Genomic DNA, 26,120 nt, shown 5'->3' on the forward strand with positions numbered 1-26,120 from the left:
ACACACACACACACACCAATCACTTCATCATTTATTATCAATGTTATGTGGACCTTTTGTATTGTAGCCTTTATAGGCCTACTTTTTTCTAGTGCCTGTGTGTGAGTCAGTGAATGTAAAAATCAAGTAGAAATGTCATGGGAAGGTAGAGAGTCGTGTAGAACTAGACCTACACTGGAAAGCACAACGAGGAGGTCAGGTCATTGACACGACTGAGCCGTTGACAGCTGACTGTGGTGTAAACAGCATCAGTGGATGGAGAACCATGGCAACCTGCTGTCGCAAAAGTATGCCGCACAGCACTTGAACTGTCGTAACCACGTGTCCATGTGAGTTCAAAACTGCACAGGGACTAGCGCCGTGCGCGCACACGTTGCTTGGGTGGGCTCCTGCATGATTGTGTGTCCTGTCTCTGTCTTGAATTTATAGTTTAAAACAGTCAAACTTGCCGTTATGGATGCCTCTGCAGACGAGTTTATGAAATATCGGTCGCCACTGGTGTCACGATATGCCAGCAAGGAAATGGCTTACAACTTCAGTGACAGGAAGAAATTCACTACCTGGAGGAAGCTGTGGATATTCCTCGCCAAAGCTGAAAAGGTTGGATATTGAATGGGCCTCTAACTCTACTTGGAGTTTGCATAGCAATAGCACTGTTATGTGAAAACATGGATTTGCTTTAGGAAGAACGGGTAGTGACTTTGTTGTCATCGGCAAAATATGTCCAATTCTTTCGACCTTGAAGAAATCATCTCAAATGTCTCCATCTTCTAAAAATAGCAGCAAAGTTCCTTCCACTAGTAGTAGCCTACACTGGCTACTTTGTAGCGCGACCTCCAGCCCTGTTGTGACTGCAGTTTATTGAAGAACTATGGCATCATTAAGGAGTTGTCGGTTTGATTGTTGTCGGATGCAATATCTGCCTTCTCAATTTAGTAGCCTGGCGGAGTTAATTTCCAGTCATTGATAGTTGTTCATAAAAAGTTATGGATGTAGGCTATGAATTACTGAAGAACTAGAGCGACGGTTCACACCAAATCTGCAATCTATTTATCTCCAAATCTATTCATTTCTTGGAAACCTGTTCAAAACTAATCCATTATGGAGCCTCCTGCAGTGTTGCATGGAGTTTGCTGTCAGGTAGTTTTGTTTTTGTTTTTTTTGCTGTTGAGTATTACGTCCAAGCAGGTCCATCAGAGACACGAATACTTATCAATGAAGCAGCAAGCAGCACAGCACTCGCCAACAGTCATTACATTAATGAATGTGCAAAGTTCAACTAAATCCTCGTGTTGGCAGGGATGCTGCTCATTATCACACACAGTGTGCAGCTCATATCTTACAAATTTATCTCCAGAGGGGAAGATTAGGCCATCATGTGACATTTTTCCATGGTCACCCTGCCTCTTTAAATGGGGACACTAAATAGGCTACACTGTGTCGTGTATGTAGGCTTCTCAGAACATGAAACCCTGGCTGCTTTGAAAAAAAGTGTTCCCACAAACCAAGAGTGTGTGTCCATGCCAGTGCATGCTTTACCATCTGTAATGTGTAGTTCTCATAGCGTGTGGGTGAGCCAGGCTCTCTCTGTGTGTTTTTAAAATAGCATGTCTGAAATGTCAGGGTAATAGTAGAGTAACTCAGGGGAGCTGACCTTTTGACCTCTTCCTTTTGAACTCTTCCTTGGCTGGTGCAGCTGAGGTCCTGTCTTATGTATTCAATATATAGTAGGGGGGTTAAGTGAGTTTTGACTTCAAGTCATGATGCAAAGGTCCCCTTTGGCATGGAAGTACCTTGGGGTCATACAAATAAATTTATCCTAAGAGACAAGTGAGATCACTCTTTTTTTCGGAAATAAACACGTTTTTTCAAAATGGCCGCCAATGCATCGAAAAATTCACTATAGAGGCTATAACTTTACTTCTGTTACCGCTACGATGACAAACTTGGTGTCAAAGTATACATTTTTGTGGTCAAGGAATCCAATAAAATATGTATCAAGTAAAGAACAACAACAGTTTATCCATTAAATGATAATTGGAGGTAAAATATGTGATTTTTTAATAAAAAAATGTGTGACAAAAGCATATTGCGTTAGTACTTCAGTTAAATACATATCAAATAAGTGTTCAATATTGTATTGTAGTGAGAAGGACAACAACAACTATGTTCACAGTTTGAGGTAGGCATGTTATACCCACAATAGTGATTAAAACTCATAGCTTAGCGTCAAAATGGCCGCCAATGCATCGAAAATTCCCTATAGAGTCTATAACTTTGCTTCTGTTACCGCTATAATGACAAACTACAAACTTGGTGTCAAAGTATACATTTTTGTGGTCAAGGAATCCAATAAAATATGTATCAAGTAAAGAACAACAACAGTTTATCCATAAAATGATAATTGGAGGTAAAATATGTGATTTTTTAATAAAAAAATGTGTGACAAAAGCATATTGCGTTAGTACTTCAGTTAAATACATATCAAATAAGTGTTCAATATTGTATTGTAGTGAGAAGGACAACAACAACTATGTTCACAGTTTGAGGTAGGCATGTTATACCCACAATAGTGATTAAAACTCATAGCTTAGCGTCAAAATGGCCGCCAATGCATCGAAAATTCCCTATAGAGTCTATAACTTTGCTTCTGTTACCGCTATTGTGGTGTTGCTCACAGGAGGAATTGTAGAGACTTCAAATGATGAGGAGACCGTATGTCAAGTTCATCCTTTTAATGGAACTGTCACGGGCACACTGAACAATGTGAAGTAGCGCAGTATCAATATATACCATGGATTGATTACACCTCTGCAGTGCCACCTACTGGTGGTGGAGTACATGCACCCAAGCATAATAAGTAATACTGTAAACACAACATCTCCCCTGTTTCTCATAAGATTACTTTACCCATATGAAACTGAGATTAGATTTCACTGAACCACATTTGTGCATATAATGATCCATTCATTCTTTAACCATAAGTAACCTGTAGAAACACAAGATTAGAAGTGCCAACCTGTAAACGGCAACATTAGTGTTAACTGCAAAGCATACAATTGTAACTTAAGATTCTTCAAGTATCAGTGCATCAGAAATAACTCAGGTAAGTATTATCAGCAATAACTCAGGTAATCATTATATCAGTGCATGAGAAATAACTCAGGTACATATTTAGTGCATCAGAAGTGTATCACTGAAATAAGGCAGATTAAACTCATACTGAAAACATTCAAATGTTTTTTTTTCATTGTCAAAATCAACACATTGAACAGTATTAAATTCTTCTTCTTTTCATTGTCTTTTTTTTCCTCATAGGGCAGCGTTCGGCGTGCACCCTGTATGTTTCTTTTTTTTTTTTCATAGGGCAGCGTTCGGCGTACACCCTGTATGTTTCTTTTTTTTTTTTTTTCATAGGGCAGCGTTCGGCGTGCACCCTGTTTATTTCATTTGTCACTTCATCACGTAATCCTTCATCCATGAAGGTGAGTGACTTTCTCTGTGCCGTGCCACAGGTCTAGGAGATGTCTCTGCTGGAGTGGCACGGTCGTTGCTCTCGTCACGCCGAGGTATCTCCCTGTGGAGAGACAGGCGCGCAGCATTCCACCTCTTCCCATCACTCAAGACGAAGGTGCTCGGGCCGGTACGCCTAAGCACTGTGAGGGGTTTGGTGTACCGTCTCTCTCCCTTTCCCACATGGAAAGGCTTGCGGATGCGCACTTTGTCACCAAGGGAAAACTTGGGGACTTTTGCGCCTCTCTTGGAGTCGACGTACAGCTTGCTCCGTTTCTGTCGGCGGATGACTGTAGCTCTGACGCCGTCGTACTCTCTGCTCTCTGTCGGCGGTAGGACGTGGAGCTTTGTCCTCATCGGTCGTCCTCTCAGCAGCTGGAAAGGACTTTCGCCGGTGGTTGCATGATCAGTAGCTCTGTAGTTCTGCAGCATCTCCGTCACTGCAGGCTTCCATGGACGCTGGGCTACCTCTGCTGCCTGGATACAGTCTTTTAAGACACGGTTGAAGCGCTCCACGCACCCGTTTGACTGTGGGTGGTATACGCTCGTTCTGATGTGTTTAATGCCTCTTTCCTTTAGGAAGTCAGCAAAAGCAGAGGACGTGAATTGGGGCCCATTGTCACTGGTAATTTCGAGGGGGTTGCCTTCACGTGCGAACACGTTGGACAGGAATTTCAGCACTGTTGCAGTAGTTGCATTTGAGGTGAAGGCTACCTCCGGCCACTTGCTGAAGTAATCGATGAAAGTAATGGCGAATCTGCAGTCATAGGCCGCACGCTCGAATGGGCCTACAATGTCAATTGCCACATGCTGGAAAGGGCCGCCAGGAAGGTCAACAGGCTGTAATGGGGCTGGAGCAGCTCTGGCGGTTTTGTCACATGACTGGCAGATCGAGCAGGACAGCAGGACTTGATGGACAAGATCGTCCATGTGTGGCCACCAGTAGAGCTCTCTGAGGCGTTGCTTTGTGCGGACCACGCCTTGATGGCCTTCGTGCGCCAGATGCACGATTCTCTCCTGAAGAGCCTCGGGAACCAGCAAGCGTGTACCTCGTACGATCAGCGGAGCCTCAACTGCAAGTTCATGTCGCACTAGGAAGAATGGCTGTAGTTCAGCAGAGAGAGCTTTCTTCACCTTGGGCCACCCTGAGTGAATCACTTGCCGCAGCTGTGTAAGTATGGGGCAATTTTCACATTCAGCTTTGAAGTCTGCAAGCGGCAGTGCATTGTGAATTGTGATCTCAGCTATCTCTGTGCTCAGGTCTCCGTCAGCTTCCGCAGCAGTGTTGGAATCAGTGAGGGGAAGACGGGACAGGCAGTCCGCCATGACGTTTTCTCTCCCTGGCTTATACTGCATGTCGTACTGGTAGCACATCAGCTTAGCAGACCATCTTGCGATCCTCATGCCGGCTCTGTTCATGCCTTTGGTGTTGAGGAGAGTGGTCAGCGCTTGGTGATCTGTTCGAAGAGTGAATCTGTGTCCCCACACATACGTGCGCCATCTTTCCACAGCCCACACGCAGGCGAGGGCTTCCTTTTCAGTAGTGGAGTACTTCCTCTCGGCTGCAGACAGTGTGCGTGAGGCGAAGGCCACTATGCGTTCTTGGTTGCCAGAGTGTAGCTGAGTCAGTACGCCCCCCAGGCCATAATCAGAGGCGTCTGTGGTAATGAAGGTAGGTAGCTTCGGGTCAAAGACAGCCAGGACAGGGCTCTCTAACAGCATCGCTTTCAACTTGGTGAAACTTTTCTCTGCGTCACTGTCCCACTGTAGCTCAGACTGTGGACTTGATCTGAGCAGCTGACGCAGTGGCTCGACTAGTGTTGCATAGTTTGGCAGGAATTTGCTGAACCATGATGTTAGCCCCAGGAAGGAACGCAGGGCAGGCATGTCTTTTGGGGCAGGCGCATCGGCAATGGCAGTAAGATGCTCTGCACTTGGGCGTAGCCCCTCTTTGGAGATGACGTGTCCCAGAAAGGGAATGCTTGTCTGGCCAAATGAGCTTTTGTCGTAGTTAATCTGAAGGTTTGCATCTTTCAGGCGCTGCAGGACTGCCTGCAAGTGCTCATCATGTTGCTCTTTGGACTCTCCACTTACTATTATGTCATCTAAATAGTTCTGAACTCCAGGTAGGCCTTTTAGAATTGTTTGCATCATTTTCTGGAATGCAGATGGAGCGGACGCTAGTCCGAATGGAACTCGTGTGAATCGGTAGAGGCCATCGTGTGTAATGAAGGCAGTGAGGTTGCGACTCTCAGTGTGCAGTGGTAACTGATGGTAAGCTGAGCTCAAGTCAATCTGACTGTAGTGTGTGGCGCCTGCTAGTGATGAGAATAAATCCTCCATATGAGGAAGTGGATAACAGTCCATGATCACACTTTTGTTGGGCTCACGGAGGTCAACGCAGAGCCGTATTCCACCTGAGCGCTTTCGTGCAACCACAAGAGGACTCACCCATTCAGATGCATCCACACGCTCGATGATGCCGGCCTGAAGTAAGCGATTCAGCTCCTCCGACACCTCCTCTCGTATGCTCAGCGGCAGCCGTCTCAGCTTCTGACGAACTGGCTGCACCGTGTTGTTCACCTGGACCTTGTGAATGAAACCTTTCACACAACCGAGCTGCTGGGGTGAAGTAGAATCAATGTTATTCACAGTGACATTTTGAGCATGCTGCCTAGCAGTGTTCACCTTGCCTCCCATGATGTTCACATTGAGTGCTTTGATCAGGTCAAGCCCCATCAGTGGCGATCCAGCTTTCACGATGTAGAAGTGAGTGGAGACTTTGTTGTCATCTGCAATGTAAACTGTAGCAGGTAAGCAGCCAAGTACATTCAATTCACCTTTTGCATAAGTGACTAATCTGATTTTTGGTTCACAGAGTGAGCAATCTGCAAAGTAGCTTTTGTACATTGACTCAGGCAGGATAGACACAGAAGCGCCAGTGTCAACAATGAGTTTCAGGGAGTGAGAGTTTCCCTGTGGTGCTTCGACATTCACCGCACATGTTAGCTTTTCTTCTGCCGCAGCCGCGGGCTTATCATCCACGCACAGCACCTCGAGCTCAGGCACCGTAACTTCTCTCACTTCACTCACTGAGGATTTGCATACTTTAGCAAAATGTCCCTTTTTGCCGCATTTATTGCATTTCACGGACACCGCTGGACAGTTCTTGTCATTCGCTACATGTTTGTTGGACCCGCATCTGTAACACTTGCGATCGGAACTCGCAGAATGGCGGTCTGTAGCTGAGGGTTTAGCTGGGCGCGCTCCCTTTTTCCCTCGAAACTGTGCACTCGTAGCCCTGATAGCTTGCACGGATGCCGTTGGCGGGCTTTTAGCTGAAGACAATAGCGTTGAATTTTTAACGGCTTCTTCAATTTGGCACGCAAGTGTCTGTGCCTTGTCTAAATTCAGATCATCCTCCATCAGTAATTTGTCTTTTACGGCACTCAGGTAAGCACAAGAGATAAGCTGATCACGAATCATTTCCCCTTCCATAGCTCCGAATTGGCATTGTGAAGCTAGGGATCTCAAAGCAGCGACATACTGGCTAGCAGTTTCATCAGCTCGTTGCAACCGCTGTCTGAACTTGTGCCTCCATGCAATCACATTCACTTTCGGTACGAAATGCTTTTCTAGAGCAGCCATGGCTTGGTCAAAAGTCGTACCTTGATTTGGTAAGTCGTAGAAAATGCGTTGTCCCTCCGGACCTAGGCATTGTAGTAGTACTGCACGCTTTCGTACGTCTGGCCATGTGTTTCCAGTAGCATGAATTGCTAGCATATAATTATCGAAGATTTTCCTCCATGTAGCAAACGTAATCGGTGGCTCACCCACTTGTGGAAGGAAAAGTGGTGGACTCGGTACCAATGTGCTCATCCTCGTCGCCAATTTGTGGTGTTGCTCACAGGAGGAATTGTAGAGACTTCAAATGATGAGGAGACCGTATGTCAAGTTCATCCTTTTAATGGAACTGTCACGGGCACACTGAACAATGTGAAGTAGCGCAGTATCAATATATACCATGGATTGATTACACCTCTGCAGTGCCACCTACTGGTGGTGGAGTACATGCACCCAAGCATAATAAGTAATACTGTAAACACAACAGCTATAATGACAAACTACAAACTTGGTGTCAAAGTATACATTTTTGGGGTCAAGGAATCCAATAAAATATGTCTCAAGTAAAGAAAAACAACAGTTCGTCCATAAAATGATAATTGGAGGTAAAATATGTGATTTTTTAATTAAAAAATGTGTGACAAAAGCATATTGTGTTAGTACGTTATTTAAATACATATCAAATAAGTGTTCAATTAGTGTATTGTAGCGAGGAGGACAACAACAACTATGTTCACAGTTTGAGGTAGGCATGTTATACCCACAATAGTGATTAAAACTCATAGTTTACTGTCAAAATGGCTGCCAATGCATCGAAAACTCCCTGTAGATTCTATAACTTTGCTTCTGTTATCGCTATGATGACAAACTTGGACTCAAAGTATACATTTTTGGGGTCAAGGAAATAAAATATGTCTCAGGTAAAGAAAAAGAACAGTGTAAAATCGAGGTAAATAAGGACATTTCACACAAAGTAAATGATCATGTAGCATACTTTGTCATCAGAGTGACTTTACTTATCTCTTCCTCCAAAAACTTGTTATTGAAAGGGGCCCTATTATGCTTTTCCATGTCCACTACCCATTTACTGGGTTACACAGCATCTGTTGTATGCAAAAGCTTAATGAAAGAAAAAAAAACATGAAGAGCCTGACTCCACAGTAAAAACACGGCGCATGACTGATGAGTCCACCAAACAAGACTTCACCCACATCATCATCATCATCATCATCACCATCATGTGAACCACCTTCTGTGGTGAGGTGGGCAACAAAAAGGAACTGAGGAGGGCTGCCACCTTTGCCTTGGATAGAAAAGTAAAAGAATGGTGTTCTGGCCCCACTTCAGGCAGTTAAGGGTGTCTTCACAACTGGTGGTATTGACAACATTGACCATAACCCTTCATCAACGACAGCAACATCAGCCCTCCATGGAACATGCATCAGCATTCAACAGCAATTTTCAATATAGTTTTCAATAGTTCAATACAGAGAGCCGAGTTGCTTTGTTAAGTTCCCCATCATAACACAGTGCCCTGTGCCGTAGTGAGCTAGTGCCTAACTGTTCTCTAAACTCTGCATCAAAAGAAACCTGAAGAATGCCATAGCTATGGGCTACATGTTCACACAATAGAAATCTGAAACTAACCAGTCTTTGGACTGCTACATTGTTGCCATTGCCAAGGGTGTTTGGAGTCCGTTAGTGTAACAGAGAACGGTCATTTCACGTGAAATGACCCAGATGGTATTTGCACAGCCCTCTCCCACATAGCACTTTAAAGAATGAATGAATTCATTTGACTTTTCTGATGTTAAACATGGGCCAGTAACAGAACCATACATTAAAAGAAAGAAAAAAATAGTTGAGGATAACACAAAAAGCCTGATGGGTTATTTCCATATTGGTCCCTAGATGGGTCCCTAGACTTACCTCTGAGGGGTATACTAAGAATGGACTAAGTTCTGAAGTAAACCAGGTGAAGTTAAGTGAACTTCATTTATTTTCTTAAGAAAATGACTCCAGGCTCTTCTGTTTAGATGATTTGGCTTTTAACTTAACCTGGTTTACTCCTGAGCCAGCTTCTTGGATGTTGTCTGTCTGCAAGGCCAGACTCTGGCATACTTTCCCCTGAAGCCAGTCATGAAAGGCCTGAGGTTAAAGGTTGGCATTGTTGTTTGTTTACATTTGCTTTTATTTTGAAGAAAATCTATTTGCTTGTGGCTTCTCGCGTTGTGCAATGTGTGCTTGCTCATCAGAGTTGTGTTACCAGTTTGAAAGAAGTAGGTCTCAATGCAGCAGCAGCATGTGTGTTTTTTTTATTACCCCAAGTGAGCATTACATTACATGACATGACATTACACTTAACTGACACTTTTGTCCAAACTGACTTACAGTTATTTACAGGGCATTGCTTACAGTCCTTAGAGCAATGTGGGGTTAAGTGCCTTGCTCAAGGGAACCTCAGTCATGGATGGAGGTGTAGGGAGAGGTAAGGGTAGGAAGAATCAAACCTGCAACCCTCCGGTCACATCTCCCTAAACCGCTAGGCCACAGCTGAGCATCTTGAGTGTTCATTTTAAATAATCATCAACAACATGGTTAATATAACTTAGACCATACTATTGTTTTTATTTCATCCACATTAGTGCAAATTCCACAATTTGTTGATGTTAATTCCGCACTTATTAGACAATAGAACCAGAGTGTTATAGAACAGAAACACTGTATGGAAGAGTGTTTAACCCATTGATGCTGGATGCTGCGTTGCGCAACATTGACCCTAGCACTGGGAGTGCCAGGACACAGCTTTAGACTCATGGAATCCGATTTTTAAAAAATAAATAAAAATGTTAGTATGTTAGAGCTGATTAAACTTGCTATAATGCAATATGAGGGTCTTATCTTTTCAATACAATTTATTTCATTGTTTGGAAGTCAGAGGCGTGCTCAGTCCCTTTAGGAAGATGAAAAAAGTATTCTTGTGGGTGCTCTTTGGTTCAAGGTTCAATGTCAAAAAAGTTGCTTGAAAAGAGAAAAAACTTTTCTTCACCAAGGCACTCCAAAAAGTATAGTTAAAATGTCTTTATTATTATGACATGTCCATTAAGGACTTTTAAAATGGCCCACGCGTAGCGGCAGTTGAGCCTTCTTCAGGGCATAGTCAACAATTTATTTCATATTTTGTTGTGTTTCAGAGGCTGAGATTTAGGTTTTTATGGGCTGACTTTTTCCCAAAAATGGCTCAAGCATTCAGCAGGCATTATTTGCAGCAGGTGTTTTAGGCAATGATGGGTGAAAACATTGAAGTTTATTTAACACTCTTCCATACTGTTTGTTCTACTCCAAGTGTTCAATTAACACTAAAATAACTACTGCAAAATAATCTCTCCTCTCCTCAAAACACATTCCTAGCAATTGTACGTTATACTGTTGATATGGCTACAATAAGACTTGCACTTGAACTTGTACTTGTACTTGAACCCATCCTCTCCTCTCTTCCTCCTCTTCTCTCCTCTCCTCTTCAGGCTTTGGGTCTGCCCATCACGGATGCCCAGGTGTCTGAGATGGAGAGTCATGCGGATGACATCGACTTCGCGATGGCCGCCGAGGAGGAGAAGCGCCTGCGTCACGACGTCATGGCGCACGTCCACACCTTCGCCCACTGCTGCCCCGCCGCCGCCCCCATCATACACCTGGGAGCCACTTCCTGTTACGTTGGGGACAACACAGTAGGTGACATCAATACACCTAGACACTAATACACCTGAACACTAATACACTCTTGCTCTTCAGTGTTGGGCACATTAACTTTAAAAAAGTAACTAGTTATAGTTACAGTACTAGTTACTTCTCCAAAAAAGTAACTGAGTTCCTACGCAGTGGAAAACCTCATGCCTCATACCAGTGCCGAAAAAGAACTGAATGACTACAGACCGGTCGCCCTCGCATCACACATTATGGAGACATTTGAGCGTGTTTTGCTGCTCAACATACTGAAACCACAGGTTCGCCATGCACTTGACCCCCCTACAGTTTGCATAGCAGGAGAATGTTGGAGTAGAAGATGCTATCCTGTATCTGCTGAACAGGGTGCATTCTCACCTGGACAAGAGAGACAGGGCTGTGAGAATCATGTTCTTTGATTTCTCCAGTGCCTTCAACACTATCCAGCCACTCCTGTTGAGAGACAAACTGCTGCAGATGGGAGTGGAAACAGTGCTGGTGACCTGGATTACAGACTACCTCACAGAACGGCCCCAGCTTGTTAGACTGGGGGACCTCACTTTACATACTGTGGTCAGTAGCACTGGAGCTCCTCAAGGAACAGTTCTCTCCCCGGTGTTATTCACTCTCTACACCACTAACTTAAACTACAATTTAGATAGCTGCCACTTGCAAAAGTTCTCAGACGACACATCCATTGTGGGCTGAATTAAAGATGGGCAGGAGGGGGAGTACAGGGGACTGGTGGAGAAATTCATCAGTTGGTGCAGGACCAACCAGCTGCAGCTGAACACCAGCAACACCAAGGAAATGGTGGTTGATTTCAGGCGCACTACCCCACCCCTCCTGCTGCCTGTTTCAATTTAGGGGGAGACAGTGGAAACAGTCAGCACCTACAAGTACCTGGGGGTACATCTGGACAATAAACTGGACTGGTCTGCTAACTCACAAGCACTCTACAAGAAGGGCCAGAGCAGGCTTTACTTTCTGAGGAGCTGAGATCCTTCAATGTGTGCAACAGACTCCTGCAGATGTTCTGCCAGCCTGTCATGGCCAGTGTGCTTTCCTATGCTGTGGCATGCTGGGGAGGTAGCATCAGGAAGAGGGGGATGCTGGACGCCTTATGTGCATTCCAATATGCAGACTTGCTTCCTCCACTTGTGGCCTCGTACCAGGAAGTAATACGTTGTGATGACATCACTGACAAGTTGACAACAGCATTGTATTTCAATATCTAGTAAAAGCTCAATCGTAAAGTTATTTTCTCATTTGCAAACTGGATGAATGAAGAATAGTCCCCCCAAAATTGTTGCGGGTAGTCTGACAGCGGGGAAATGTAATTGTTTTCTCCATGGAGGCAGGGCATCAGCAATACGTGAGGCAGGGAGTTCACATATTGGAATGCCCCCCCTTGACCGGCTGATGAGGAAAGCTCGGTCGGTTGTTGGCACAGAAGTGGAGGCTCTTACTACCACTGCTGAGAAGAGGACACTGAGCAGACTCGATTCTATAATGGACAATTACAATCACCCCCTGCACCCAGTCTTTGACAACCAGAGAAGCTTATTCAGCTACAGATTCCGTGCCATCCCATGCAATACAGACAGGCTACGGAGGTCCTATGTCCCCAGGTCCTATGTCCTATGTCCTATGTCCCCTATCCCCTATGTCCCCACGTAGAAGGACACCTAGAAAGAGATCATCATTGGTGACTGAGCTGCATAATCAACCATCCCACTCTTGCACACTCATCTGCACTTTTTTCCCGGTATGTTGAGGTTGCTGATACGCTAAGTCCACCACCCGCCCCCCACACCAACCAGGAACAACAACAATACAGTTTTTAATACAGCAAAGTGTGTGTGTGCGTGTGCGTGTGCGTGTGCGTGTGCGTGTGCGTGTGCGTGTGCGTGTGCGTGTGCGTGTGCGTGTGCGTGTGCGCGTGCGTATTAAGAGGGGTGGTCAACTTGTGGATTTTGCACGACTGTTAGGTAGCAAATCAGCTCTCTGCTGCTCGCAATGGCTCAAGTGGAGGGGAACGTATTGTGCTTAGCGTAACCTACATTTTGGCAGTATAGACTAATGACAAAAGCATTGTTTGAACTCGATATTATGAAATTTGATATTGTTTGACAGTATTGATATCACAATATAAATGCAATATATTGCACAGTCCTACCAATACACCTCAGTGTCATCATGCACTTCTGCCAGCTTCCGCTATATCGATTACAACACACAAGCACCACACCTAAGGAAACTATTGAAGTTGCAGAACAATACCTCTCTTTAATATATGTTCTCTGTATATCTTATGTTTGTCCAGTCTTGCCCTTTAAACGTCTGTGTGTGTATTGTATTGGATACACTACTGAATGTCTGTCTGCTATGGGAAAGTAAGAAATGTAATTTCAATTCTTTGTATGACCAGTGCATGTAAAGAAATTGACAATAAAGCCAACTTGACTAGCATAGTTAGCTGGCCTGCCTCCACATCTGAGCACCAGCTTCATTAGCAGTATTCAGTATTCAGCATATTATCGGAAGTAAGTCAGTTATGAGCAGTTAGCATAGTGTGTAGTTATGTTCGGTGTATTTTTTTGAGAGGTATTTATTGACCAATCATTTTCTGTTTCTGTAGGACCTCATCATGCTCAGAGACGGTTTTGACATCCTACTGCCCAAGGTAAGCACTTTCAGACTACATAAATGACTAGAAATGCACTAAGAGTCCAAACCTCCACCAAGGAAGCTGTTTGCTTTTTTCCCAAGTCTTTCTGCCTTTCCTATCCCGCCATGGTGAAGAATCTTTCAAAAAAATGCGCCTCACCACCAAGATTTAATAACCTTTTCATTGTGTCATTTCCCAAATCTGTGCATAACTTTTTGAGTTACCTGATTGACAGACAAACAGCTACACAGACAAACAGACAAACCAATGCAACCGAAAACATAATCTCCTTGGCGGGGGTAAATGTGGTCAGCCGACAAAATAATACTTGTACGTGCTAAATGGGCTTTCGGTTTAGTATAAATTAGTCTTTCTCAACGGGGGCTCTACAGCCCCCTCAGGGGTCTGATGACGTATAGGGAGGCCTAGGGGGGACGTTGAGAAGGATACAGGTAGCGAGGGGGTTCTCAGTTGCCATTGGGGGCATTAGTCTCAGGGCGGTGTTGAAAGGCTCATGAAGTCAAGGCACACATCCCATTTAGACTCTAAATATTAACACCTGAATCCTTGTATTGCAGCTGGCTCGTGTAATTGATCGTCTTGCCGCCTTTGCTGAGAAATACGCCCATCTCCCCACGCTCGGCTTCACCCACTACCAGTGAGTATGGTCTCTCTCTCACACACACACACACACACACACACACACACACACACACACACACACACACACACACACACACACACACACACACACACACACACACACACACACACACACACACACGTGCTGTGTCTCAAATGGCACACTTGTGTCAGTGCATTGACGTTTAGAGCATAGTGCACTTAGTGCACTGAGGCCTTCAGTGCATAGTGTCGAGGGAAAGTTTAGACTCTCAGTCACTCCATTCGTCCCTACCTTCCTCCTTCTCCTCCTCTCATCACTCCATTCGTCCCTGCCTTTCTCCTCCTCCTCCTCCTCCTCCTCCTCCTTCTCTCCCCCAGGGTCTCTCAGCTGACCAGAGAGGACAAGCGTATAGGTGCTGTATGGACTCTGTGTGTACACAATATACTTGTGTCTCCGAGTTTTCCTCCTCTCTCCTCCTCCTCCGCCCAGGCCCAGCTGACAACGACGGACAAGCGTGTTTGCCTGTGGATCTCTCCTCTTCTCTCCTACTTCTCCTCTTCTTCTCTCCTCCTCCTCCTCCTCCTCCTCCTCCTCCTCCTCTTCTTCTCTCCTCCTCCTCCTCCTCTCTACATAAATCTCTTCATCCCTCTCTCTTTCTCCTCCTCCGTGTCCTCCATTTCTTCATCACTCCTTTCATCTCTCTCTTTCTTTTCCTCCTCTCCTCCAGGCCTGCCCAGCTGACGACGGTTGGTAAGCGTGCGTGCCTGTGGCTGCAGGACCTGACCATGGACATGCGCAACCTGCAGCGTGCCCGTGATGACGTGCGCTTCCGCGGGGTGAAGGGCACCACGGGTACCCAGGCCAGCTTCCTGCAGCTGTTCCAGGGAGAACATGACAAGGTGCGCGTGTGTGCGCGTGTGTGCGCGTGTGTGCGCGTGTGTGCATGTGTGTGCGTGTGTGCGCGTGTGTGTGTATGTGTGTGTGTTTTGGGGCACCCAGTCCAGCTTCCTACAGCTCAAGGATAACATGATAAGTCCACTTTGTCTGCCTATTTGCAGCATATTGTACATTTAGACACAGGGCCGCTGACAGCTTTGGCTGGGCCCGAAACAAAGACATCTGAAAAGGCCCCAAACCCACATATAATGTATGAGTATCCAATTCTGGGCCACCTCTCTCCCTGGGCCCGGGACACGTGACCCCTTTGTCAGCTTCCCTGTTTAGACGAATAGGCAGGTATGGCATTTGACTCATGCTTTGGCAGCCTCTAAAATGAGTGAACACTGATCTTCATCAACCATCATCAGCCTTTGCATCTGATTTCAAAGGTTAACAGGAAACACATTGGTAGACCTTTCAGCTGATTGACAGGGGAAATAAAATAATTACACGTGTGACATCAGGACTGGCAATGTCATAATTAAGTATGCATCGGTAGTGAAGAACTGCTAGTGCTTCTGTTTGCTCATTGCCCTGTGGTGGAGCTTGTATCTGTCTAAACTGGGGTCCAGTAAATAATCATTGGCCGCCCTACACATGTAATTATCTCCTAAAAGGATCCACATTAAAATTCTCATCGGAATGACAAGTACTCCCTCAGATTTCTTTTTCTCTTGAACTGTGGGATAACTTTATTGTATATCCAAAATAGATACCCAAAAATACGACAGCAACAGAGTCATCCTGCCGCCTACACAACACCGCCACACATATGCCACCTCACCTCAAAAAGAGAGGGAGAGAAAATGTTTTCCCAGGGCGGACTTTAACACACTGCCAGAATTTCAATAAAGCAGAGGAGAACGGACCCCGAGTTTGTGCTGTTTAATTAGCTGCTGAAGAACACCACCATTTGCATGTGAGTGAAAGAGGCGATAGTCATTGAGCACACCCACCTTCCCTTCCCTTCCCTTCTCTTCGGCAGCTGCCGTGTAATGCTGGGAGAGCTTCTAAGAGCCTGTGAAACGGCGAGCGCCCAAGAACCCAGAGCCCGGCTGGCACCCCGATGCCAAGGCTCCCCCAAGTTCGGGGTTGCTATTCTTTTAATTACTCATCATAATGAGTCCATTTAGCCATTCCATTTAATGCCACCCATTTAATGGCGCCGATCAGGGCAGGCATGGGAAGAAGCCACGTCCTTGGCAGGGTCGATTCTGCAGCTGCCCCACCCACTGCATCCCCACACCCCACCACTCCACCGATTCCCCTTACCCGACACGACTCGGAAAGTTTTTCTCTCTTCTGTTGCTGAGATGAAAAAAGTGAGGTCGAAAGATTAAGGGGAGCGTGGGGGAATTAACAATCAATTAACATTAATCTAATGTAACACTATTATATAACACTGACTGTGTTGACAGGTTATGGTTGGGACAGTACCAGTGTCCAAACAAATTAACAAATTTAAGAGAAAATAGTAAACTTACAGGAGCTTCAGGGATGGGGAAGTATGACGTAGAGCTTAAGTTTGAAAAGGGGTCCACAGTAATGACAATGATCTTGTGCATACCTGAATTTATTGTCTTATAAAAATATATCTTATCTTATAGTGGCAATGAATATGTGGGATACATTTTTAACAATCAGAAAATACTAGTAAATATTGTTTTAAACTCTCTATTTAACGCACCAGTTTCATTCGGCGCTAAAGTGCTTTTCTGCAAACCGCTCGTGTTCATAGCAGGCTCTGAACTTTTTCTGCACGTGACTGTTATGTCAATTGAAATGATGATATCTGTCCTTGGGACAGCAGTTTGTACAGGGCCGGTTCATAGCCATGAAAAGTAATAAAATTACACTGAAATATTTCAAACAACTGTACATTTGTATAACAGACCCCTTGGCCATTACCTGGATTTATTTTGTTCATGAATATGTAATTGATTTTCAACAGAATTGGCACTTTAATTGTTTTTGCCAAACTTTCAAGAATCAGTGATACATGTTGTAATTTTTCAGGTGGAGGATCTGGACAGAATGGTGACAGAGATGGCTGGCTTTAAAAAGTAAGTAGTTGCAGATAACTACAACAACAACCACCACATCTTCTACAGCAACAATAGAAGTTTCTGAAAGACTTTTTTAGAAATCAATTCACAATCAGGAATAATGGCATCATCCTCATACCAAAGAAAGAGTGAAATTTATGTTGCGTGCGTGTGTGCGTGCGTGCCTGTGTCTGCGTGTCTGCAGGTCGTACCTGGTGACTGGCCAGACCTACAGCCGTAAGGTGGATATAGACTCCCTCACCGTGCTGGCCAGCCTGGGGGCCTCCGTCCACAAGGTGAGTAGGTTGCGACCCGCTTTTCTATTGCCAATGGGTCATTAACAGGGTGCACGACCGCTGACCACTTTGGATGGGCCTGGGACAAAGTCATTGAAAGGCAGCCCCAGCCCAATACATGCATTATAATGTGAATCCAATTCTGGGGCCCCTCTCTCCCTGGGCCCGGGACAACTGACTCCTCTGATCTTACCTGATCAGGTGCACCACTCCCCTGCAAGAGGGTCTGATTTCATGTTCCCTTACTCATCTTTCGTATAAAAGCATATTGGGAAGAAACATTACAAATATTGCAAAATGCTGGTTGTATTTCAAGTGGGTTCAGCTTGTATAGATGAACTACAGGTTGTTGAGATGTTTTCCTGTCTGTCCAAGTGTCCTCCTCAGATTTGCATTAACTGGCCAAACTGAATATAAGTTAATTACTTAGTAAATATTCATGAAAAGATCAGATTATTGAGCTGTGGGACAGTGACATTTTAGCAGTAGCACACGTCAGGGCGGCGCAACGATAACCAGTGCCACTATTGTGTGGATTTTGTTTTGTTTTTAGTGGTCTATCTACTCTACTCTACTGCAGGGATTCTTAACCTTTTTGACGTTGAGGCCCATTTTTTTCCGGTGCAGAGTGGCCCGGGGCCCATGTAATATTGGCCATGCCCATACACATTTTATATATATTAGTGTTGCACCGATACCAGTATCGGCCGGGGCCCCGATACTGCACTAAAATGGTGGTATCGGTATCGGCCGATACCAACAAATAGGGCACCGATACCATTTACAGATGCTAGTATGACAGTTAAACGGAGCCTTGATCTTAGTTATTTTATATCATAGGTATTTAAAAGTATAAAAAGTTCTACTGGAGTAGGCAGCAGCCTGACAAAGCCATAATAGCAATGATGTTACATCCAAGTAGTAGCCCATATAACTTTTCATATATATACTGTATATAACTTTCTAACAGAGTAGTATCTGTATGGTATCGGTATCGGCCGATACTGCACAATCAGTTATCGGGTATCGGTATCGGGGCTATAAAATGGTATCGGTGCAACACTAATATATATATATATATATATATATATATATATATATATATATATATATATATATATATATATATATATATATATATTATTGTTGCTATTATTATTAGGTATTTTTATATATATATAAAAAAAAAATCTTGTCTTTGATGTCTTCCACTACTAAAAAACAGCGGTGCGTGGTCAATTAAGCAGCAGAGATGCGCTAGAGTTAAAAGACACACGCTGTCTTCAGCATCTTTTTTTGATAGTGTACAGTTGCACGGCCCTGCGCGGCTCTCAAGTGCGAGGTTGAAACTTTTCCGCGGCCCTTAAGTTTCTGATCACGGCCCAGCTTTGGGCCGCGGCCCTATGGTTAAGAAGCCCTGCTCTACTGTGCTCTACTCATTGTAACATATCAAGCACTAATTACTGATTAATTGATGTGCACTAGATATCGTCTTTGACCCATGTTTGTTCGTCTTTCTTGACAGATTTGCACAGACATCCGCCTGCTGGCCAACCTGAAGGAGATCGAGGAGCCTTTCGAGAAGGAGCAGATCGGTGAGCTCAATAGTCGCCTTGTTTAGACTTCACAGCAAATCTGTGAACTCAGTAGTTGTCTTGACTAGGGCTAGGTATCGCAGCCATGTTCCTGTATCGATTCGATTCCGATTTTTAGGGCTTTGAATCGATTAATCACGATTCAATTTGATTCGATTCGATTCATTCCGAATCGACTAAATCCGTTCCCTTTTGATGCCAGGATTTCTCCCAAAAGATGCTGTTGCCTATTTTTATATAAAAATGTCAAAGGGCTGTGGCTTGACAGTGTTAACAGATTGCTAATTTGTAATAAGTAGGCCTAGGCCTAATTGACTAATACCTACTGGGTATTTTCCATAGACCTAAATTAAACAAAAAGAACAAAAAGAAAAAGAACAAAAAAAAAACGATTTTGTGCCCTGAGAATCGATTATGTGAATTTCGATTTGATTCGATCGATTATCGATTAACTCGATTATTTTACCCAGCCCTAGTCTTGACTCCAGTTCATACAGTAAATCCAGATCATCATACGTTCATGTAGTTCATATCATATTACAGGTTCATACTTTCCAGTAGAGATACTTAATTTCCTGAAGATGATTAAGTCCTTGTGTCCCGCTTCCTCATTGACTCGCGGTCTCTCTCTCTCTTATTATCTCACCCCATCTCTCTCTCTCTCTCTCTCTACCCCCATTTCTCTATCCCTGCTCCTCAGGCTCCAGTGCGATGCCTTATAAGCGTAACCCCATGCGGTCGGAGCGCTGCTGTAGCCTGTCTCGCCACCTGATGGCACTGGTGTCGGACCCCCTGCAGACGGCCGCCGTGCAGTGGCTGGAGAGAACGCTGGACGACAGCGCCAACAGGTAACCACCACTACGTCATGGCCAGCTGATCTGATGCAGACTCCACTTAATAGACTAAAACATTTACTATTTGATGCAGAAACGTTGTTGCTATTGTATTTAGGATCATGTTCTAAAACTCTCACTCATGTCTTGGAAATGCTGTCCTGATGTTGAGCTTTTCCAGCAAATAGTGATTTGCATTGGCAACAGGTAACAGGATGTTTTGGTTAATTGACTAAAAAGTTACCGCTTCAATGCAGAGCCTCTATTATAAGCTTGTTGCTAAATTGTATTGATGATCATGTCTTAAGACTCTCGCTAATGTCATGGCAATGTTGTCATGATGTAGTTGATCTTTTCCAATAAATAGTCAATCTTAGGGCTGTAACAATACACTCAACTCACGTTTTGGTTCGTATCACGATTTTTGTTTGTTACACCCCACGATTTTTTAAATGCATCTTCATCACTGAATTAATTTGCTTTTTCACATTTACCAACATTATAAAATACAATTATGAATACAATTATATTATAGTTTATAGGTAGAATCTGTAATGATGATAATGTGAAGCTTAGACGCACTATCACATCATATCATGTGGTTGATTTCTGGATTGAAGGGTAACAGAACTTTGAAAGGCCATATCACGATACTGCCCTCTTGCATCACGATAGAGTATCATGACTCTGTGCTACATCACAGTCTTCTAACTAGTATTGACGATACACAATCATTTGCATGCAAATCATAGCTCATCTGGGTTTTCTCTCTCTCTCTCTCTCTCTCTCTCTCTCTCTCTCTCTCTCTCTCTCTCTCTCTCTCTCTCTCTCTCTCTCTCTGTGTCTCTCTCTCCCCACCTCTCCCTGTCCCTCTCTATTTCCCCTCTCTTTCTCTCTCCCCCTTCTCTCTGTATCTCTCTCTCCTTCCACCCCTCTCTCTCTTTCTCTCTCCCTCTCTCTTTCTCAATCTTTCTTTTCTTTCTTTTCTTTCTTTCTTTCTTTCTTTCTTTCTTTCTTTCTTTCTTTCTTTCTCTCTCTCTCTCTCTCTCTCTCTCTCTCTCTCTCTCTCTCTCTCTCTCTCTCTCTCTCTCTCTCTCAGGCGGATCTCTCTGCCAGAGTCTTTCCTCACAGCTGATATCATCCTCAGCACACTGCAGAACATCACTGAGGGCCTGGTGGTCTACCCCAAGGTAAACACAGACGCACACACACACAGACGCACACACACACAGACGCACACACACACAGACGCACACACACACAGACGCGCACACACACACAGACGCACACACACACACACACACACACACACACACAGCTGGCAAGGAAGCGGCAATGTAGAATGCTGTGTTGGGAGTTACTACAGGAGGTGTGTGTGTACGTGTGTGTCAGGGCCTCTGTGTCAGTAAGGCCAATGGCTGCTTATCAGCCAGAGCACTGATGCCATCTTTAGATTAGTACACACATACACACACACACACACACACACACACACACACACACACACACACACACACACACACACACACCAACCTGAAGGTCTTTAGTACATAAATACACACACACACACACACACACACACACACACACACACACACACACACACACACACACACACACACACACACACACACACACACACACACACACACACACACACACATACGGATGAAGGACTTCAGGGAAGAGAGGCCATCTCAGGTTCCCACACACACCACAGGACACAGACGGTTATTGCAACATTATTGAGTCATTTGGGGTGACCTGTCCTGGGGCTGATATGAACACATTTGCCTAGCTATGCTGAGAAGTGCTCAGAAATCAGAGGTGTGGGAACTGAAGCCAGAAGCCAACTGGAGGCAGTACATTCACTTTGTTATTGTCAAATATCTACAGTAGTGTTTCACAACGGGGAATCTACAGGCCCCCAGGGGGTGTTGGGAGTTGAGAAGGATAGGGGGCGGTGTTAAGTTGTCATTGGGCGTCATTAGTTTATTTACATTTCTAATACTTGGGAGGTTTATGATGAGTTCCAGGGGGTGTTTATTCGAAAAAGGGTGAAAACCATACACTGCAATGCAATACAATATGTATTTATATAGCACTGTATCACACCTATAGAGTTTACTCAAAGTGCTTACTCACTCACTCACTCACTCACTCACTCACTCACTCACTCACTCACTCACTCACTCACTCACTCACTCACTCACTCACTCACTCACTCACTCACTCACTCACTCACTCACACATGTGAACGCATGGACACACACACACAAATGTAGTAACAATAGTCTTAAATCAGATTAGTCTGTAAGAGACCACAACATAATTTCACAACAACAGAACTAGACAATTCACTGAGTCAGAATGCTTGGTATGTTGTAGATGTGTTTCCCTAGTTTTCCTTTGAGCTCCTTTTTTAAATTCAGTTCCATCCTCCGCTTTCCCCTTCCACTCATACCAGGTAGTGTGTGTAGCAGGGCCCCACTCCAGCCAACCGGCCAAAAGTTGTTGAAATTTCAGTTTGGCTGGTCGAAAAATCAACTTACTAGCCCATTTGACCCATTAGTAAGTGTGTGCTTGGCCAGGTAGTGTGTGTAGTATGTGTTCCAGTGTCAAAGGTGGAGAGGTCTGTTTTTTCCCTGCACAAACGGCACATTCGCTGTACATGCACTCTTTGTTTGAGGAGCAGGACAGTGACTCAACCAGATCCTCAATCGTGCTTTGATGACCTTGTGGAAAAGGAGGCTTGTCTGCCTTGCACTGTAGATTTTTGCAGTTTTGCAGAGACATGTATTTCTGTCTCTGTCAATCCAAAATGGTAATTTCCTCACTTACTTATCCTCTTCGTCTCGGCTGGGACATATGGTCGCAATCATGACTGTTACTACTTCTGCTATTATTGCTACTACTATTTAACTGTTACCATTACTTCTTCTACTACTACTACCACTACTACTACTACTACTACTACTACTACCACTACTACCATTATTACTACTTGCTTCTTACTATTACTAGTACTACTACTTGCTTTCTTAATAGCACTAGTACAACTACTGCTACCTGCTTCTTACTACTACTCACTACTACTTAATATGCTCTTCTCTGCTGCCTTTTTTTCCGTCTGCCAGGTGAATGAGAGGCGCATCCGCCATGAGCTGCCCTTCACATCTACATGTATTGTAGTGCTACTGCTAGGGCTTTAGCGGAATACAAAAATCACGGTTCGGTAAATTTTCGGTACAGTATATGGGAGCAAAATGGAAAAAACATTTTCTTCCTCAGCACGTTTATTTCACCAAAAAAATGAAAAAAGGAAAATGCATTCAAACTGCTATTTTGGGTCAGAGATTTCATCAGTGTAAGAAATAGCACTTTTCTCAAGGTCTCACAAAGAACAAGCCTTAACACCTGTTGCATTCTCTCTCAGGGTTCTGCCACTGCATGTAGTGGCAGCATAATGTAAAAAGCATGAACAGATCCTCCTCTTGTGCCGTCTTTGTATCTACTTGTATTATAGTGCTACTACTGATAAGTCCTCTTGTGCCGTCTTTGTTTTGGTCTACCAGGTGATTGAGAGGCACATCCGCCATGAGCTGCCCTTCATGGCTACTGAGAACATTATCATGGCCATGGTCAAAGCTGGAGGCAACCGACAGGTACAAACACATACTCTCTCTCTCTCTCTCTCTCTCTCTCTCTCTCTCTCTCTCTCTCTCTCTCTCTCTCTCGCGCTCTCTCTCTCTCTCTCTCTCTCTCTCTCTCTCTCTCTCTCTGTCTGTCTGTCTCTCATACATTTACGTAATACATATTGATATATATCTTTGTGTCTTTTTTAACCCCTTCAGTAGTGCTATGAGAAGATCCGTGTGTAGTTTCTCTCTCTCTGTCTCTCTTTCTCATACATCAATGTAATATCTATTTATATACAGTGCCCTCCATAATTATTGGCACCCCTGGTTGAGATGTGTTAAAAGCCTTAAAATAAATTCAGTGTTTATTGCAGAAGAATACTGTCACACTGAAAATTGTAGGAAAATGTAGCCTTCAACTCAAATGAATTGTAAGAAAATAAAAAAATCCCTGACTGAAAAATAATTATTTTTCATTAAATCACCTGTTCCACAATTATTGGCACCCTTAACAATTCCCAGGAAATAAATATAATTGAAGCATTTCTGTCATTTCTACAGTAGTTTACAAAGTTTACCAGAGTATGTAGGAACATTTAATTAGTAATTCATCACTTCCTGTTTCCCTGGGGTATAAATATGACGTGACACCGAGGCCATTTCTCTTATCCACTCTTAAACATGGGAAAGACAAAGGAACACAGCATACAAGTGAGGCAGATGTGCGTCGACCTTCACAGGTCAGGCAGAGGCTACAAGAAGATTGCCACTCAACTGCAGCTGCCCATATCCACTGTGAGAGGAATAATTAAGAAGTTCAAAACAACTGGAACAGTGGTAAACAAGCCTGGACGAGGACCCAAGTTTATTTTGCCACCACGCACAGTGAGGAGGATGGTAAGAGAAATCAAAAGATCTCCAAAGCTCACTGTTACAGAATTACAACAAATGGTAGCATCCTGGGTTCACAAAGTCTCCAAATCAACCATCAGGCGCTGTCTACACGCCAACAAGCTGTTTGGGAGGCATGCACGGAGAAAACCTTTCCTCACTCACAATCATAAACGCAAGCGTCTGGAGTTCGCCAAGCGGTATTGGGGCTTCAACTGGGACCGTGTGCTTTGGTCAGATGAGACCAAGATTGAGCTTTTTGGCAACAAACACTCTAAGTGGGTCTGGCGTACCACGAAAGATGCGCATGCTGAAAAGCACCTCATACCCACTGTGAAGTATGGGGGTGGGTCAGTGATGCTGTGGGGCTGTTTCGCTTCCAAAGGCCCTGGGAACTTTGTTAGGGTGCATGGCATCATGAATGCTTTGAAATACCAGGACATTTTAAATCAAAATCTGTTGCCCTCTGCCTGAAAGCTGAAGCTGGGTCGTCACTGGGTCTTTCAGCAAGACAATGACCCTAAACATATGGCCAAATCTACACAGAAATGGTTCACCAGACACAAAATCAAGCTCCTCCCATGGCCATCTCAGTCCCCTGACCTCAACCCCATTGAGAACCTGTGGGGTGAGCTGAAGAGGAGAGTACAGAGGAGAGGACCCAGGTCTCTGGATGATTTAGAGAGATTCTGCAAAGAGGAATGGCTGAAGATCCCTCTTTCTGTCTTTTCCCATCTTGTGAAACATTATAGGAGAAGATTAGGTGCTGTTTTGTTGGCAAAAGGGGGTTGTACAAAATATTAACACCAGGGGTGCTAATAATTGTGACACACATTATTTGATGTCAAATAATTATTTCTTTATGTGGGATTTTTTCCCCACTGAATAAATGCACTTGTATTGAAGGTTGGATTTTTCTCTTTTTTTCCATTTAGGTCCCATATTATTTAGAAAAAAAATAAAATAATTGGAAGCTAAAAAACACATCTCAACCAGGGGTGCCAATAATTATGGAGGGCACTGTATGTTTTGATTTTTAACCCCTTCAGGACTGCCATGAGAAGATCCGAGTGCTGTCTCAGCAGGCGGCGGCGGTGGTGAAGCAGGAGGGGGGTGATAACGACCTGCTGGCGCGGGTTCGAGCTGACGCCTACTTCACACCCATACTGGGAGAGCTGGACGCCCTGCTGGACCCAAAGACATTCATCGGACGCGCACCCCAACAGGTACACACACATGCGCACACGCGCGCGCGCGCACACACACACATGAACACGCAAACACATACACACACACAACCCAATAGGTGTATACACACATACACCCTGGGAGACGCAGTTACACATAGTGATCCGATGGAGAAGATCTCTTTGTCCCTTGTTACGCATATAATGCACACATACACAATCTATGTCTCTTTTGTCACACACATGTACACTTTGGTACACATAGACATCTCTGTCTGTCTTCTCCAGGTGACCCGGTTCCTGTCAGAAGAAGTCCACCCCCTTCTGGAACCCTACAAGAGCAAGATGGACATCAAGATCGAACTGGAACTCTAAACACACACACGCATTCACTCGTGTGCAACCAAAAAATATATTCGAATGTAAAACATACCTCAAATACTTTACGATGCTGCCGTGTTTGCAGTTGACATTCAAAGATAATAAGATGACACATGCCCGAAAGGTCACAAACGATTAAAAACCTTTTTTGAGAGAATG

The 26,120-nt window shown here is 44.3% G+C and overlaps 1 protein-coding gene across 1 annotated transcript; it reads left to right on the plus strand.

Moving 5' to 3' along the window:
- The first annotated feature begins 334 nt into the window (after positions 1-334).
- adsl (adenylosuccinate lyase) lies at positions 335-26,120 on the plus strand. The gene is made up of 13 exons (XM_063219764.1): positions 335-600; positions 10,662-10,865; positions 13,502-13,546; positions 14,110-14,189; positions 14,884-15,055; positions 17,112-17,158; positions 17,346-17,436; positions 18,962-19,031; positions 19,732-19,879; positions 20,964-21,054; positions 23,440-23,529; positions 25,443-25,619; positions 25,869-26,120. Exons 1-13 carry the CDS (start codon positions 454-456, stop codon positions 25,953-25,955), a joined length of 1,449 nt encoding a protein of 482 aa, XP_063075834.1. The 5' UTR covers positions 335-453; the 3' UTR covers positions 25,956-26,120.

The sequence above is a fragment of the Engraulis encrasicolus genome, chromosome 2 (genome assembly GCF_034702125.1).
Source record: "Engraulis encrasicolus isolate BLACKSEA-1 chromosome 2, IST_EnEncr_1.0, whole genome shotgun sequence".
Lineage (NCBI taxonomy): Eukaryota > Metazoa > Chordata > Actinopteri > Clupeiformes > Engraulidae > Engraulis > Engraulis encrasicolus.